At 52.4% G+C, this 15,706-nt stretch overlaps 1 protein-coding gene across 3 annotated transcripts in view; it reads right to left on the bottom strand.

The window, feature by feature from the left end:
• Nucleotides 1–15,706, bottom strand: part of NOC2L (NOC2 like nucleolar associated transcriptional repressor) — an 84,563-nt gene that overhangs the window by 16,431 nt on the left and 52,426 nt on the right. For all 3 annotated transcript variants that reach the window (XR_008312609.1, XM_053280821.1, XM_053280820.1), the window contains exons 11-13: nucleotides 9,707–9,818; nucleotides 2,650–2,763; nucleotides 863–964 (exon numbers count right to left, since the gene is read on the bottom strand). Coding sequence is in view for 2 of the 3 variants with exons in the window: in XM_053280821.1 (XP_053136796.1) it covers nucleotides 863–964; nucleotides 2,650–2,763; nucleotides 9,707–9,818 (328 nt within the window). In the remaining variant the exon portion in view is untranslated. The remainder of the gene's footprint in view (nucleotides 1–862; nucleotides 965–2,649; nucleotides 2,764–9,706; nucleotides 9,819–15,706) is intronic.

Raw genomic sequence — 15,706 nt, 5'->3', positions numbered from 1 at the left:
GATACGGAAGCAGAAGATGGATGGCAAAGACCCTGGCCACTCCTAATGTGTCTAGGTATTCCAAGGAAGGGGGGGGGGGGTCCCTCATCCAGCCCTGTTCCCAGTTTTGCCTTTCCACTCTCCTGTCTCCTCCCTGCCCCCAGCCACCGCTTTCTGCTCTGGCTAGGGATGGAAATGGTTAGTTGTGGCCATCAGCGGATGCCTGAAAGAGCCAGCTTGGCAATTCATCAGAAAGACCGGCGGTCGCTCCTTCCCTACAAAACCTTCCAGGGGGAACGCGGCCGGCCCGGGTTTGGGGCGAGGCAGGAGGGGAAGAGCGTCACCAAGTTTCCACCCGACGCGGCCGCCAACGCCCCTCCACCTCCGCTTATTTTGACCTGCCCTGCCGCGTCCTGCTTTCCAAGTGAAAGGGAGGCTGTAAAGTTCGCTCTGGAGCCTCTTCACAGCTCAGCTGCCGTGCAGCGATCCGGGAAGGAGCCAGACGGAGCCGGGAGCCAGCCCCGAGCCAGGGAGGGAAGGAGGGGGAGAATTCCAGGAAGGGCAAAGCCAAGGCGGGAAGGGAAAGCTGGCCCGGAGATGCGTCTTGAGAGCGGAGCAAAAGGCGTTCCCCAGACAGAGGTGCAGCAGCTGGACTGCCACCCAGGGAGATGGGGCAGAATGAAAAGCAGCCGCTTCACGGCTGGAAATTCAGTTTCTGGTGGGTGTAAAAGGAAAATATGTGCCTTCCCTTCACCCCAAAGCCATTTCTCTAGGCTCAACGTCAGAACCAGAATGCTGCAATGCTACATACAAGGAAGCAGAAAAGACACTTGGCTGGATACTGAGCATGGACTTTTTAAGCACCCAGGTGAACTTTTTTTACCTGAAGGATGGTGGGAAGAGCCAGTTCCGGAAAACCGATCGTGTAGGCGTGGCTGTGGAGATACTCCAAAATCAGGTCATACAGTTGTTCAATGAGGCCGTCCTGTCGGGGAGAGGGAGAGAAGAGACATACAAAAATTAATACGTCCAACTCAGGCCTCCAAAGGAAGAAATTACTCAGACGAGGGCACCCAAAGTTTCACGTTCTTTCTTTCGTCAGTCGTGATCTTCTTGCCAGTCATCTTCATCGTGCGACCCTGAGTGTCAGTATTAGGAGAGAGGAAGAGCCCTCTCCACCTGCTCTTTTTGACTTCCTACGCTATTTGCCTTGGGTTGCCATTCCTTGATGTCTAGTGATTCGGGCCCACTAAATTCAAACTATTGTCAGAACACCTGTGTGGAAGAAGGCTGGTTTTACAGTTTTATTCTGGAATGCAGCAGGATGAAAATCTCCCCAAGGAGACGAGGAATTCTTTGAGATACTTCAGAAATAGGATATCACCTGGGTTACGGAAAAGCGTTTTATACACCTCTATCAGGCCCCCTTAGTTTTACCTTTCTCTAAAAGTAAAGTGTGCCATCAAGTTGATTTCGACTCCTGGCGACCACAGAGCCCTGTGGTTTTCTTTGGTAAAATACAGGAGGGGTTTACCATTGCCTCCTCCCATGCAGTATGAGATGATGCCTTCTGGCATCTTTCTATATCGCTGCTGCCCAATAGAGTACCAGCGGGAATTCAAACCGGAATCACCAGCTCTAGCAGGACTAAGGCACCTTGTCCTCATAGGAACGTTCCCCCAATATTTGCTGCTCTTTCCTGTTCCTTTTCCAGTGCAGTATCCCCTGCTGAGAAATTCAGCTTTTTCGCAAATCTTTACATAGGGGAAACTACAATGTCCTACTGGCCAGTTTCCATATGAAGCATCCCAGGTAACCCCCCAGGACTAATTCTTCACCACAATTCTTTATCAGAACAAGGTGCCAGCATATATGACGCAAATCAGCCAGTCACAGAGCCCATCATTAATTACTCAGCTTAATTACTTTTGGCAACACGTAACTGCGCTCTTAATTAATTAGGCGACACAAGACAGGTTACCTTTAGGACGTTCATTTCCGGGAGCACTTCCTGTTCACTAGTTTTGCTAACCCTAACCATTTCGGAATGTTAGAAGTCTGCCTTGATTCAGTCTGCCTGAATCTTTTCTCTAGGTCTGTACATGTTTCAGCTCCTGGAAGTTTCTCTCCAAGCTTCCGCTTTCACAGTTTTAACTCTTCAAGCTGAGATTTCTCAAGGGGCAATTCCAAGGGTAATGTAATCACGCATGTTGCCACTTTCTCCCTGACCGTAGTCATAAGCAAATTTTCAAGTCGATATTTTGTATACCCACTAGCAAAACATCTCCTACTATAAAGCCATATTTTTACAAAACCCATAAATATTATAGGTAGATTCTCAAATGTGCAAAATACATTGGTAACAGAATCAGAACGTTTGGACGTTGTTTCTAATTCCATTACCAATATATTGTGCACCTTTCAGACACTGTAATATTTAAGGGTTTTGTAAAATATGGCCTTATAGTAGGAATTCTCTTGCCAGTGGGTATATGTAATATCGATTTGAAAATCTGCTTATGGCTACAGTAACTGAAAAAGCGGTAACATGCCTGATTCCGTTACCCTTGGAATTGCCTAAAGGCAGACGATGAGCCAACCCTCTCCTTACTGTCTCCAATGTTTTCATAAGGTCTTTGCTGCCCAGTTTCAATCACTCACACTCCTTACCCGAAAGGCTTTTTCCTGCAAGCTGGTGTTGGAGAGCTTCAAGATCACAGCAAAGTTCATGGGCTTGGAGCTCATTCGGCCGGGTTTCTTGTTGAAGTCCACCTGTTGGAAAATCTACAAGAGAAAGAGTGGATGATTGTTTGTGTATTATGCTTCAAATCATATATCCCACCTATCGAATGGTGAGAAAGCTCAAGGTGGCTGTACAAACAAGCTAATTCAACATTAGGCAGACTTAAAAACCCAACTTCATGTACTGATACAATGGAAACCCGGGCTTTTAAACTACTGCCTCTTCTGTTGAAGCTGTTCCTGCAAGAGGACATCTAATTTTCTACACTTACTATAATTCCCCTGCCCTTAATGCAAAAAGTACTTCTCTTGTTAGGCAGTCGTCTCATCTGTTGGTTATTTTTCAACATTTAGGTGTATATATTTTAACTGAACGTTTGCTCTTTAAACTTTTGTCCTGCTTTTGAAAAAGCAAGTTTGGTTCCTAAAGGTCACGTTACAACAACAAAATGAGAATCCACACAGCAGAGCACATGTGGCCACAAACAAAAGAGCCCGCAAATAAAAAATTCAAGTCAGATAATTCCAGGCCTGTGGATAAAGCTAGGTCTTTAATAGATGTCAGGTATCTACCCAGTTTCTCCCAGGTGCCCAAGAAATCTCCCAGAGCAAGACGCTCCACATAATCTTAGGGGGCTCCCTGCAAGGAGCTCCTGGTCTCCTCCCTGGAGAAGGCTGCTCATTTACCCTTTGTGCTGTAGGTACAGTTCATAGTGGTGCGCGTCTGTGACGTGGCGGCGGCAGCTACAGCCAGCCAGTATGGTTCATGGCACTGTTTTGATTTGATTTCCCTGGCCTCGTGATTTTTGTAATCTGCTCCGCTTCTAAATGCTCACCATGTGAGGCTTGCTTTCTTTGATGGTGGACTTTGTATAAAGGCAAACTGCTATATTGCAATTAATGGACCTGACTTGCTTTGCACTGCCCTCACTGTTGCTCTGTGATGTGTCCGACTTGTGGCTGTATTTTTGCTTTAATGGTTTTATTTTCTCATGGGTCGCCCTGAATGCCACTGTGTGGAAGAACAGCGAGATACCCATATTTACCCGAATACAAGATAACTCTGAATTTAAGACGAGCCCCCCCTTTTAAAAAAGAGGTTAAATACATATTATACCCTTATTTACCCAAAAGGGAGAGGACTCAGAACTTAAGATAACCTTCGGAGTTTCAACATGAAGGAACCTGGGGGCGGGGGAGATCCAGTCTTGGATTCAGGTGAATATGGTCATTTTTTCTTCAATGGAATAAGCTTGCCATCCTGGTGAGGTTTGTGGCAGAGAAAGCATGAACCCAACACTCTGACCACGAGCCAAAGAAAAGGCTTAAGAGCGGCTTAAGGGCTTGTTCGCACCCCGGGGCTGTTCTTCACTCCCCCCGCCCGCTTTGAACAGACAACGCCCCCTGCCCCATCTCAAACTGGCTCGGGTGCTCTTTTCCATTGCATGGGTTTCAAAAGCAGGTGGCTTTTTTGGGGGGGGGGAGGCGGGAGGCTTGTTCCGCCCAGGCCAGCCCAAAGGCCCTTTGGGCTCCCAGGACTGACAGCCTGCGCCTTTGGATCCCCGCCTCCATCTGCTGCCCGACGCTGGTGGGAAACCGTTTATCATTCCCCAGCACCCCCCCCCCCAGCCTTCTCTCAGAGCCGCTGTTTATTCCCCGCTCCACATCCCGAGGCCTCTTGGGAGCCCTCGCGCGGCGGGTCCTGCACATCCATCAGCGAGGAAGCTTCAGCCATTTAAAGTGTCAGCTGCGTGCGCCTTTTCCTTTCCTTTTTTTTTTTGAGTGCCTCTCCGCGCATAGCAGGGTTAACCCTCCCTGCTTCTTCCCACAAGCCCCTGGGGGGGGGGAAGGAGATGATTTTAAATTGGCACACCAGCCTTGTCCCCCGTGGGGCAGAGGAGGCGGACGCTTCCACCTTGTTTACCCGCACTTGCCTTCCAGCGCTGGAGCCGAACAAGGCTCCTGCCGCTGCAGTGAACGCCTGTCACCGTCGCCCCCGACGCAAAAAAATAATTGAAATGCAGAGAAGGCGGCTCGAGCCGCAGCCACCGGGCTTTAAGTGGAGCAGAACCCGAACCTCCCCCCGCGCCGGCCTCGGCTGGGGCACGGTGCTCCCCACCTCCCCACACCAGCCAGCGTGGCCCTCGCCCCATGCCGGCCCCTCGCCCACTCTTGACACGCGTCCCACCCCCAGAAGAAGAGCAGCCGCCGCTGGGAGCCGGCGGTCTCCACGCCAGAGAAGCAGAAGTTGCTGTCAAGGCTCATCACCGCGCTTGCTCTCATTTCCAGTGGCAGGGGCTTGGGGAATTCCAGCGCCTGGAGGGGCCGCGCGAGACGCTGAACCTGTCATCGTGGTGGTGACAAGGGCAGAGGGAAAAGGGAGGGCGGCGGAGCAGGGTGGGGGGGGAGGAAGGCAGGGAGAGCTGGAGCGGAAGGCAGGAAGCACTTCTTCCCCCCAACACACACCATGTCGAACCAGGGAGCAAGGTTTCGCCATTGCAAAGCCATCACTGCCTTGTGGCGACAGAGATAGAGGCTGGCTAGCCTTCACTAGCAGGGGTGCCCTTTAGCCGGGGAATCCCAAAAGGCATGCTGAAGGGGGTTGGTGCTTAGCTTGCGCCCCTTCCTGGCCGACCCCTTTTCCCTTCGCCGCTCTGGCCCATGTGGGGGAGAAGAAAGATGGCGGCGCCACTGAGTGGCCTTGGCCTTGTGGGTGGCTCTGGCCCGATCCTCCATTCCGGGGTCCTCCGAGAGGGAACCCGTCACGGTATCCCCTGCTTGAGTGGGATCCACGCCCATTGAAAACTTCCAATCCCCCCCGCCCCCCGGCAATTTTAATTTTTAAAGGAGAGAAGGGCAACAGAAAGACTACAGCTCACCAATGAATGAAGAGAGGGAAATGGGGCAGGAGCCTCAAGGAGCCTGTCCTACCAGGAGCAAAGACAGGAAGGGACTGGGGATCTGACTCCCTGAGCATGAGGGGACGGACTTCCGGCTACCTGAAAATTATCTGAAACGTCCTGTTTACTGGGAGCAAGAAGAGGAAGTTAATTCTTTGTCAGCTGTAGCCTCCTACTTTGAGGGAGAAATTGGCCTTGACTACAAAAGGCAAAGTCCTGAAACTCTTGACTTTCTTTTAAATCAAGTTTCTAGTCCTCATGGGTGCAAAGATATGTGGGCGGTGTTTGTTGCTATCTGAGAAGCCCAAGAGGATGAAGAGCAGGATTTCTGGCACAGCTTTTTGCTCTCCCCTCCACAGAGGAATCAAAGCCAGCCTGGTGAAGTTAAAGCCAGACTTGGAGAAGAGAGACTGGTTCAAGTGCCCACGGGAAGCTCACTGGGAAAGCAGGGGCCAGTGACCATCTCTCAGCCTAACTGGCTCACAGAGTTAGGGAGAAGACAAAAATCGGGGGAGAGGGGAAGAGAACCTTGCACAACTTTACTTAAATTCTGCAACTGGTTACAGAATATGACTTTTCTCGGTGCAGAATTTAAGCTCAAAGCATCCCAACCCTGATAAGAGATACATGAGTAGATAGAAAAAGGGGAGAAGATGGCAGGCCATCAAACTTGCTGTTTTGCCTACTGCCGGCATGTGGTCATAGATTCTGTACTACAAAGTGAGGTGTTTCCACCTCAAGTCCCAATATGCACCACAATTTTAAGAAGTATGCCTGTATTCTGGTGTCTAAGTGAATCTGGGGAAATGGAAGATTTGATCCTTTTATTCTTTTGTTGTAAGTTCTACAATGGCTTGAATGACATATTTATTTGGCCATTGCTTATCGTTTATCCTGGGAGATCTCTGGGGTTGTATGCAAAAATGTTATTCGCTGATACCAGGCCCACAAGCAATGTAGCCTGCTTTTTATTTTCTGCCACTGCAGTATGTGGCAAGCTGACACAATATTTGTGTCAGCTTGTGTCAATATTTCTGTTTCATCTAGGCAGACAAATGCTCATGGTGATTTTTGAGGAAGTCTACACTCTTACAGATGGAAAAGAGGCGATAGCATTGTAAGACTTTCAGAGTCATAGGAACATAGGAAGCTGCCATACGACCCTTGGTCCGTCTAGCTCAGTATTGTCTTCACAAACTGGCAGCAGCTTCTCCAAGGCTGCAGGCAGGAGTCTCTCTCAGCCCTATCTTGGAGATGCTGCCAGGGAGGGAACTTGGGACCTAGATGCTCTTCCCAGAGCATCTCCATCCCCTGAGGGGAAGATCTTCCAGTGCTCACACTTCTAGTCTCCCATTCATATGCAACCAGGGCAGACCCTGCTTAGCAAGGGGGACAAGTCATGTTTGCTACCACAAGACCAGTCTTCTCATACTGACCCACAGGCCTGCAGTGGCAACATTTGCCATGGGGTTCAAAAAGCTGTTAAAAGTTTTAAAAACACAGAAAACTGCTACAAATTGTCGTCAATATTGTCAGAGGAAAAGAAATGAAAATTGGCAGGAGTGCCCTCCAAAGATTACTCCAAGGAGTGAGGACAAACATTTGTTCACTGTTACCCCAGCCTTAACCTCTGTGCAAGAATGACTGCAATTTCCCCCGCATCGTTTGGAGGGCAGGGATAAAGAAGGGTGGTAACACAGAGAAAGTTAACAGTGCAACAATGCCATTGCCTAAGGTCCATCCATCTCTGGGGGCTTAGGTGCTGCCATGGACTCGGGCGGGAGGGCGGGGGGGAGAACCACCTTGAACACCACCCTGTGCAATTTCGAGGAAAGGAAAATGTAACAAATAAAAATATCCCTTAAACTGTATGGTTGTTTTTTTTTAAACTTTGCATGCTTTTTTTAACTTTTGTAAACTGCTTTGGGATTGTTTTTTAATGAAAGGCGGTATATAAATTCAACAATCAATCAATCAATCAATCAACTCTTAAGATTTTGGACAGCTTTCCCCCACTTTCTTCCAAAGGCTTGTCTTGAGGGACTGGGAGGGGAGGGTGAGGAAAGACCCGAGATAAGTGCTTCAACGGCTACGCAGCTCCCCTGCTCCTCGCTGCAAGGCCCAGCAGCAGCATCGGATGTGGAAGCTGGGAGGAAGGCAAGGGGCCAACCACTGGAACGGCTGGCAGATCTCTGTGGTTTGCCACAAGAGAGGCGGAGACCGCTTTATCTCCCGGAGGTGGAGGAAAGGGGCGAAAAAACAGAACAAGGGTGGAAGCGGGGGTGGAAGATGCTCAACCCAACTGGCAGGATCTCAGAAGACAGGGGTGGGGGGGACGGAAGGAAGCCAATGCACAAGGAACAGCCAAGAAGCCGCAAGGGGTCCGGGAGGGCCGGAGGGGCCTTGCTGGCTGCTACGGACCGGGAGGATGTGGTTTCCGAGAGGACGTTTGCAGTAACGTAAGAAAAAGCTGCAGGAGCCTTTTCACTTCCCCCTGATTAGCAACGAACCGAGTTGGCTTGGCCAGTTCCCAGGCAGCGGCTTCCCCTCCTTCCTCCAGCGGGGGGGGGGGGCGCTCCACGCCTGGCCTCTCACTCCCTTTCAGACACAACACATGGACGTGAAGCACCACGCAGGGATGGCAAAGTGGGGGAGAGGGTGGCCTGGCAAGTCCCTTCCTTCCTGCCAGGAACAGACTGCAGCCAATATCCCCAGCCAACGTTCACGGCGGGCTTCTCGGCGACCCAGAAGTCACCGTTTCTGAGCTGGAAGCCTGCGAATCCAGTCCTATGGATGTCCCAAAGGTGCAGTAAGGAGCCTTATACAGAGTCAGACCATTCGTCCATCTAGACCAGTATGGTCTACACTGACTGGCAGCAGCTCTCCCAGCCCTTCCTGGAGACGCTGCTAGGGATTGAACCTGGGGCCTTCTGCATGCTAGCATATAGATGCTCTTCCTCTGAGCTGTGGCCCCACCTCCTAAGGGGAATATCTGACAGCACTCACATGTAGTCACCCATCCAAATGCAAACCCAGGCATACCCTGCTTAGCACAGGGGCAATTCTTGCTTGCTACCACAAGACCAGCACTCCTCCCTCCAGCTGGAGAGAACATCCCCTTGGCTGTGGCCCAGAAACTGGCAAGGAAAAAAACCCACAGAGACCCAGAAAAGTGGGAAGAAGCATGCATCACCCAGAGGTATCCAGGGTTCCGCATCTCTGGAAGCACCAGAGGGAAAGCTGGAAAATGCAAGTGTCCCGGGTGGCCCCCCCTACAGGCAAGAGAAATGTGTGGAGGGAGTGGGGGCAATAGAAAACCTCTGTTTTGGAGGACCCTGGAGGGGATAGTCCACCACCCACCGCCCCTTCTTTATGGGACCCCCCATGGCATTGCTGGTCAGAGGAGAGGAGAGGAGAGCTGGTCTTGTGGTATCAAGCATGACTTGTCCGCTTAGCTAAGCAGGGTCCCCCCTGGTTGCACATGAATGGGAGACTTGATGTGTGAGCAGTGTAAGATATTCCCCTTAGGGGATGGAGCCGCTCTGGGAAGAGCAGAAGGTTCCAAGTTCCCTCCCTGGCAGCATCTCCAAGATCGGGCTGAGAGAGAGAGATTCCTGCCTGCAACCTTGGAGAAGCCGCTGCCAGTCTGGGTAGACAATACCGAGCTAGACAGAACAATGGTCTGACTCAGCATATGGCAGCTTCCTAGGTTCCTATGTTCTATCTGCATGTGGATGCCCTCGTGGGAGACGCCGCTCTGGCCTTACCTGCTTCCCGTCAGGAAACAGGCCCAAAAGCTGTTCTGAGTGAATGAACCCGGGTGAGGGAGAGAGAATGCACAATCTACCCTCTTGATTGCTGCCTCCTCTGGATGCAGTCTTAGCCTGTACAAGCCCCTTGGATCAGAGCCCCGTCATAGGAACACAGGAAGCTGCCATATGTATATATATACTGAGTCAGACCATTGGTCCATCTAGCTCAAGCCATGCTTGCTCCCGTAAGACCAGATCTCCTCTCGTCCTCGGCACATCGACAGTGTCACACCATCTCACTCTATCCAGACGGATAATAAACCAAGGACTCACCTCCAGGACAAAGGGCAGGACGGGGATGAACGTCCGCGTGTTCTCCGACAGGAGGGTGAGGGCCCGGACACAGTGCATGCGCAGGGGGTAGAAACGAGTGGTGGGCACCAGCCTGGCAGGGCGAGAGAGAAGCGGGGAAGTGGTCAGCCAGGGGATTCGGGTTTCCAATGCCACTCCGGCCGTGGAGGCACTCTCCACCGGCGCTGGACAGGAGGGCCAATGTGGTGGCAAAGCCGCCCAGATCCCAAGGGTGAAACCCCACCCCGGGCACCCCGGGGCCAAATGGGGCGACTAACCCACCATTCAGAGACAAAGAAATACCCTCCGGCTCTGTCCCGTCCTCCTGTCCCTGCCTCTATTTCCCGCTGTCTTCCTTGTGTCGATATTGGACGGTGAGCCGCGTTCCTGGTAACGGGGACTCCTACGACCTGCGCCATCCCCAGCCATGAGGCACTGCAGCTGAGGATGATGGGTGTAGTAGTCAACCACATCTGGGACCCCTTGAGCCATGTGACACACCCGTGACCTCCTTGGGATGTGGACCTATCTTCTCATTCCTTGCCGAGCACTGCGCATGCTAGTGGTGGAGTAAGTACTACGAGCTGACCCTGCACAGAGCATCTGTGCACGCTTTGGGGCCGGCGGTTCCCCCCGATCATCCCAGGGAGAGGTGCCAGATTTAGTCACTCACTTCCCTGCCATCATGACCGTTGGTTCCCTACCATCATGACCCTCAAGAAAAGCTGCCTTTCTTACACGGAGGTTCCTGACCATCATTGATTCCCATTTATCCCACCCCCTGTGATGCAGACACAGACTGGAAGTTATCACTCCCGATTAACTGCAGTTCTGGGAGAAGTGCTACAGAGAGAGAAGGGAAAGGGAGCCTCTTCCCTGCCGCTTTCCCCAAAGCCCTCTCCTGCTTCCCAAGCCATTTTATGACCCAATTCCCAGATCTCAGCTCTAGTTCCGAGAAGCAAACTCCCACGGCACGGCCCCTCGGGAAGAAGAGGCTACCACGGTCGTAAAAAAACCCAAGCGGGCGAGAAACTGCATCAGCCGCACCGTATAAATCACGGGCCACCCTTTCGCCCGCTTCCCCCCCACCAAATAGTGAAATAATTATCATTGGATCCATTATGGAAATAAATCTACTTTCGCGCCTGAGACCTGGCAACTGGCAAAGCGGGTGACGAAAACCTTCTACAGGAATTAATTGATTGGGGGATAAACCTGTTAAAAGGTATAGATTTACTGTAAACCAAGGCCATTAATTTCAGAGAGCTCCACAGCCTGGCAGGCTCCTTAAAAACTTTCCAGTGGCTAGGGACGGTCCTGGAATAAAACATGCACTTGGGATGGACTGTCGCCTGACCGAGGCAGTGGAGCACCTGACTCACAAGTCCGGGTTTCAGAAAGGCCGGGTGTTGGGTAGCTTTGTTTTCTTCTCAGCCCACCATGAAAGGTCTACTTCATTCAAAGCCGGATGTCAAAAATCTGTGTGTCCTAGAAGGAACGATCTTCTAAGTCTCACTAAAACTCTTATCCCCTATGCTTTTTAACATCTATATGAAGCTGCTGGGAGAGGTCATCAGGAGGTTTGCAGTGAGGTGGCACCAGTATGCTGATGACGCTCAGCTCTATCTCCCTATTCCAACTCAATCAGGAGAGGCGGTTGAGGTGCTTGACCGCTGCCTGGAGGCGGTAATGAGCTGGATGCGGACCAATAAATGGCAGCTGAATCCAGAAAAATCGGAGGTGCTGTGTGTCAGGGGCTCTCCTGATCCTCTCCACCCCGGCTCTCCTGATCCTGTCCTGGCCTTGACTGTTCTCTTCCTTCTGCTGGCTGCAACTACCTGTCTGGTGTCCACTCATCGGTAGCCAAGCCAGGATTTGTGGCTGCCAGGGCTCTTGCTGCTGACCTGGGGCCGTGGTGCTGTGGAAAAGAGCATCTGCTTCGCATGCATAAAGACCCAGGTTCAGCTCCCGGCAGCTTCTCCAGGTAGGGCTGGGAAAGACTCTGGCCTGAAACCTTGGAGAGCCGCTGCCAGTCAGAGTAGGCAGCACTGGACTACATGGACCAAGGGCCTGACTCGGTTTAAGGCAGCATCCCCTGTTCTGAACTGTGGCATGCCTAAGACCATCTTCTGAGCCCGTGCAAAAGAGTAGATTTGACCCAGGGGGTTGCAGGAGACAGGCGGATGGGCAGAGTCCCTAATGGCACCAGTGGGAGAGGGCCCTAATCTGTGGAGGGCCTAACATGAAAAGTAAGCTAGCCCTGACTCTGCTTCCCTCCCAATGCACGGGCTGAGCAAAGAGCAGCGAGCAGGGAGAGAACATTCCACAAAGAGGCTTTGAAGGGAAGGCTTATTTTTACTAGCTCTTCATGACACGCTGGCTTGAAAGGCCAGACGCAGCTCTACAGGCTCCAGCTGCAACCGCTCCAGAGCCCGGAGGGCAGCGGGGTGACTGGGGGGAAGAAGCCCTGGCAGGCTTCCCAAGGAAGGTGCCGGGGGGCACCGACCTTGCCCTGAGCTCCTTGGAGGGAGGGCAGGATAATGTACGTAGGAACAGAGGAAGCTGCCATATGCTGAGCCAGACCACTGGTCTATCTAGCTCAGTATTGTCTTCACAGACCGGCAGCGGCTTCTCTAAAGTTGCAGGCAGGAATCTCTCTCAGCCTGATCTTGGAGATGCTGCCAGGGAGGGAACCTGGAACCTCCTGCTCTTCCCAGAGCGGCCCCATCCCCTAAGGGGAATCTCTTCCAGTGCTCACACTTCTAGTCTCCCTTTCATATGCAACCAGGGCGGACCCTGCTTAGCGAAGGGGACAAGTCATGCTTGCTCCCACCAGACCAGCTCTCCTCTCTTCTTTATGTAAGAAAGAAGCAACACCCACAACCACTCCCCCATTCACACGTTTGGCTCAAAGTGTTTCCCAGACAGCTGACATCCTCTGTCAGCCTAGCCCATCTCACAGGGCTGTTGTGGAAAATAATCAAGGCTGCTTTTAAGGAATGGCCAAAGCTCACTAGAATAGCAGGCCAGCCTGTGCTGTGAAGTAAGTGTTATGTCTGAACATGACGGGACAGTCGCCCGTGTTCAAATCCCCACTCGATGGACATCCTTCGGCAAAGATATCTCACATAAGAACAGGCTTGAAATGCTGCCACAGAAAAAACGGAGGGAGGGAGGAAGCCATGTGGGATCATAGCTCAGTGGAAGAACGCCTGCTTTGCACGCCTAAAGTTCCCAATTCAATCTCTGGCAGCATCTCCAGGAAGGGCTGGGAGAAATATCTGCCCGAATCCCTCAAGAACTGCTGCCGGCAAAAGCAGACAATAAAACCTATTTGTCTGGCCTGGCCTTCCAGGGTTTTTAATTAATTTTAACTATTTTAATGCTGTAACCCTGGTTTTCAGGGTTGTTGTTTTTTTAATTGTTCTGATTGTTTAGTTGTTTTGTATGATGTCTTAATGGTTAATTGAGGTTTTACATTGTTTAATATTTCTGTTTTGACTGTTACCTGTTCCATTTGGGAAGGGTGGTATAAAAATCGAATAAATAAAATAAAATAAAATAATAGTGACCCAGAGGGATCTGTGCTTTGATCGGGCATAAGGCCGCTTCCTATATCCCGATGGGGCTGTCGCTCAGGGGAAGGTCCCAGGTTCAACGGCGGCTTCTCCAGGAAGGGCTGGGAGAGGCTCCCTCCGGACAGGCTCTTTGCCTCCTGGAGAGCCGCTGCCCGCCAGTGTGGACAAAGACTGAGTTAGCTGGACCAGCTCGGTACGGAGCAGCTTCCTCCGTGGCAGCTCTGTGCGTACATTAATTGGGAGGGACGGCTCCCCTCCTCTCCCTCCCCTCCCTTCTGCTACTCTGTTCCTGGCAAAACGATTTCCAAAGCAGCCGCAGTCTGAAATCCGTTCTGGCACTCGCGAAGCCTCCCCCGTCCCCCTCCCACCCTCCCCAAAAAGCACTCTGTCAAAACATGCAAAATTAAAGCTGGCTGGAGCGCCGCCCCCCCCCGCCACTTTCTATGTACGTCGGATCGCGGGGGCCCAGGAGGCAGCGCGCAGAAGGAGCCAATTCCAACTCTCGTCGGCAACCCCGGTGCTGCTAGTTATCTTGTTTAAGCACATTTCAAATTCTGCCCTGGTCCCTGCCTGAAGCAAGAGAGCTCCAGTGGACGGCAATTTTCTGCTCCTCTCCCCCTCCCCGCTGCCATTTCACCCTCCCCTGATTCTCCGTCTGCTTGTCAGCTATTTCTCTAGGGCAAAGCGCCACCTTCCGGGGGGAGAAAGGCAAGCAAAGAAGGAGCGGGGAGCGGGCATGGAGGGTTTCTGCCTCACCAAGCTGTCATTTTAAGCAAGCTGGGAGAGATCCGTCTTTTTTTTTTTTTTTTTAAAGAGTTGCTTTCACCTGCAATTTGGTAATTTGTGCAAATTTAAAACACATTTCCAAAGCTCAAGCTCAAGAAAGTCCCCCACTTAGGAACACAGGAAGCCGCCTTATACGGCGTCAGACCTGCTTAGCAAAGGAGACCATTCGTGCTCGCAATTGCAAGACCGGCTCTCCCATCTCCGCAGAGCAACCCCCGGAGTGCTCCTCTGACTGGCAGCAGCTCTCCAAGGGTTCAGGCTCAGGGGTCTCTCCCAGCCCAACCTGGAGATGCTGCCGGGGATGGAACCCGGGACCGTCTGTGTGCAAAGCAGCGGCTCCACCCAAGAGCTGTAGCTCTTCCCAAACACTTCTTTCTAAACCACAGGATGAGAAACAGCAGCTTAGACTAGAAATGTGAGGACAAGGAGTACGGGCACGCACAATTCGCTCTCAACACAGAACCCAGATGGGGCAGATGGAGGCAGAGAACCACACAGGACCTCACCCCACTCATCTCCAAGCCTCCAGGCCCCACCCAAGTGGCAGCTGCCCACCGCACTAAGTGCTGCTCCGTGTAGGACAGTCCCCGGCAAACCAATTCCGCTTCCTGCAATCGTGCTCTCCCAGCGACCTGCCAGGCTCACCTTTCCGGGAGGCCTCCAGGCAGCTGATTTATCTGCCCAGACAGGTGGAAAACCACCTCGGCGCGTCCAAAGGACAATTAAAAGCTCCGCTTAAGTGGCGGAGGCGTCCCTGGGGTGGGGGAGAGAAGAGGTTGAAGGGGTGGGAGGAGAGGCGAGCGCTGGAGACCGTTTAAGCCTGTTTATCTTCATCAACACTCAGAGGCGCCTGGGAGTGCGCGAGGGGCGGCAGAGGCGCGGGCCGAGAATCTGGACACGGCACTAACAGGATTTCAGGAGATTGCTGGAGTTTTAGGGAATTTATTGCACGCCCATTAGCCACCGACGGCTCCAAACCGTGGCATCAGCCGTTGCGCGCGCGTGTGCTCGAAATAACAAGGATTCTGGAAGTCTCCAGGGAGAGGCAACTTTGCCCAAATCAAGCGAGCAACAGTCTGTCCAGCTTGCTACTTCCCGGGGGCGGCCACCTGGCCTGTGCGCTTGCTGCTGGTGCTCGCTTCCGATGCCCCGTAAGGGGCTGGGGGCAGGGGAATCTTGAACCGGTTTCTTCCAAGCTTGGCAGACAGAGCTCTGTGATTCCAGGTCGCCCTCTAGGTGGCAGTACCAGCCTGCCTGAGCATCCTGTCAGCTGACTCCTGAGAGCCAATCCCTGTCCACTGGGCCCTATAAAGCCCTCACCTCAGGACTTGCTCCTCAGTCCCAGCATCTCGCCTGTGGAGCGAGGACCCTGCCTGCCTACGCTCCCGGTCCTCAACTGCTGCCTTGGATTTTGACCTCTGCCTGGTTCTCACTCTCGCCTCTGGCCCCTGAGCCTTATGTGCTGCACTGCGACATAACCCAGGAGCAGGCAACTGTGGCTGTGCGACAACTCCCATCAACCCCAACTGTAATAATCTGTCTATGGGCATGATGGGAGTTGTAGTCCGACAACAGCCAGAGAACTGCAGGTTGCCCACCGCTGCCTTAACCCCAGCTG

This window comes from Hemicordylus capensis, chromosome 16 (genome assembly GCF_027244095.1).
Source record: "Hemicordylus capensis ecotype Gifberg chromosome 16, rHemCap1.1.pri, whole genome shotgun sequence".
In the NCBI taxonomy this organism is placed as follows: Eukaryota; Metazoa; Chordata; class Lepidosauria; order Squamata; family Cordylidae; genus Hemicordylus; species Hemicordylus capensis.
This window is presented reverse-complemented; position numbering and strand designations above follow the sequence as displayed.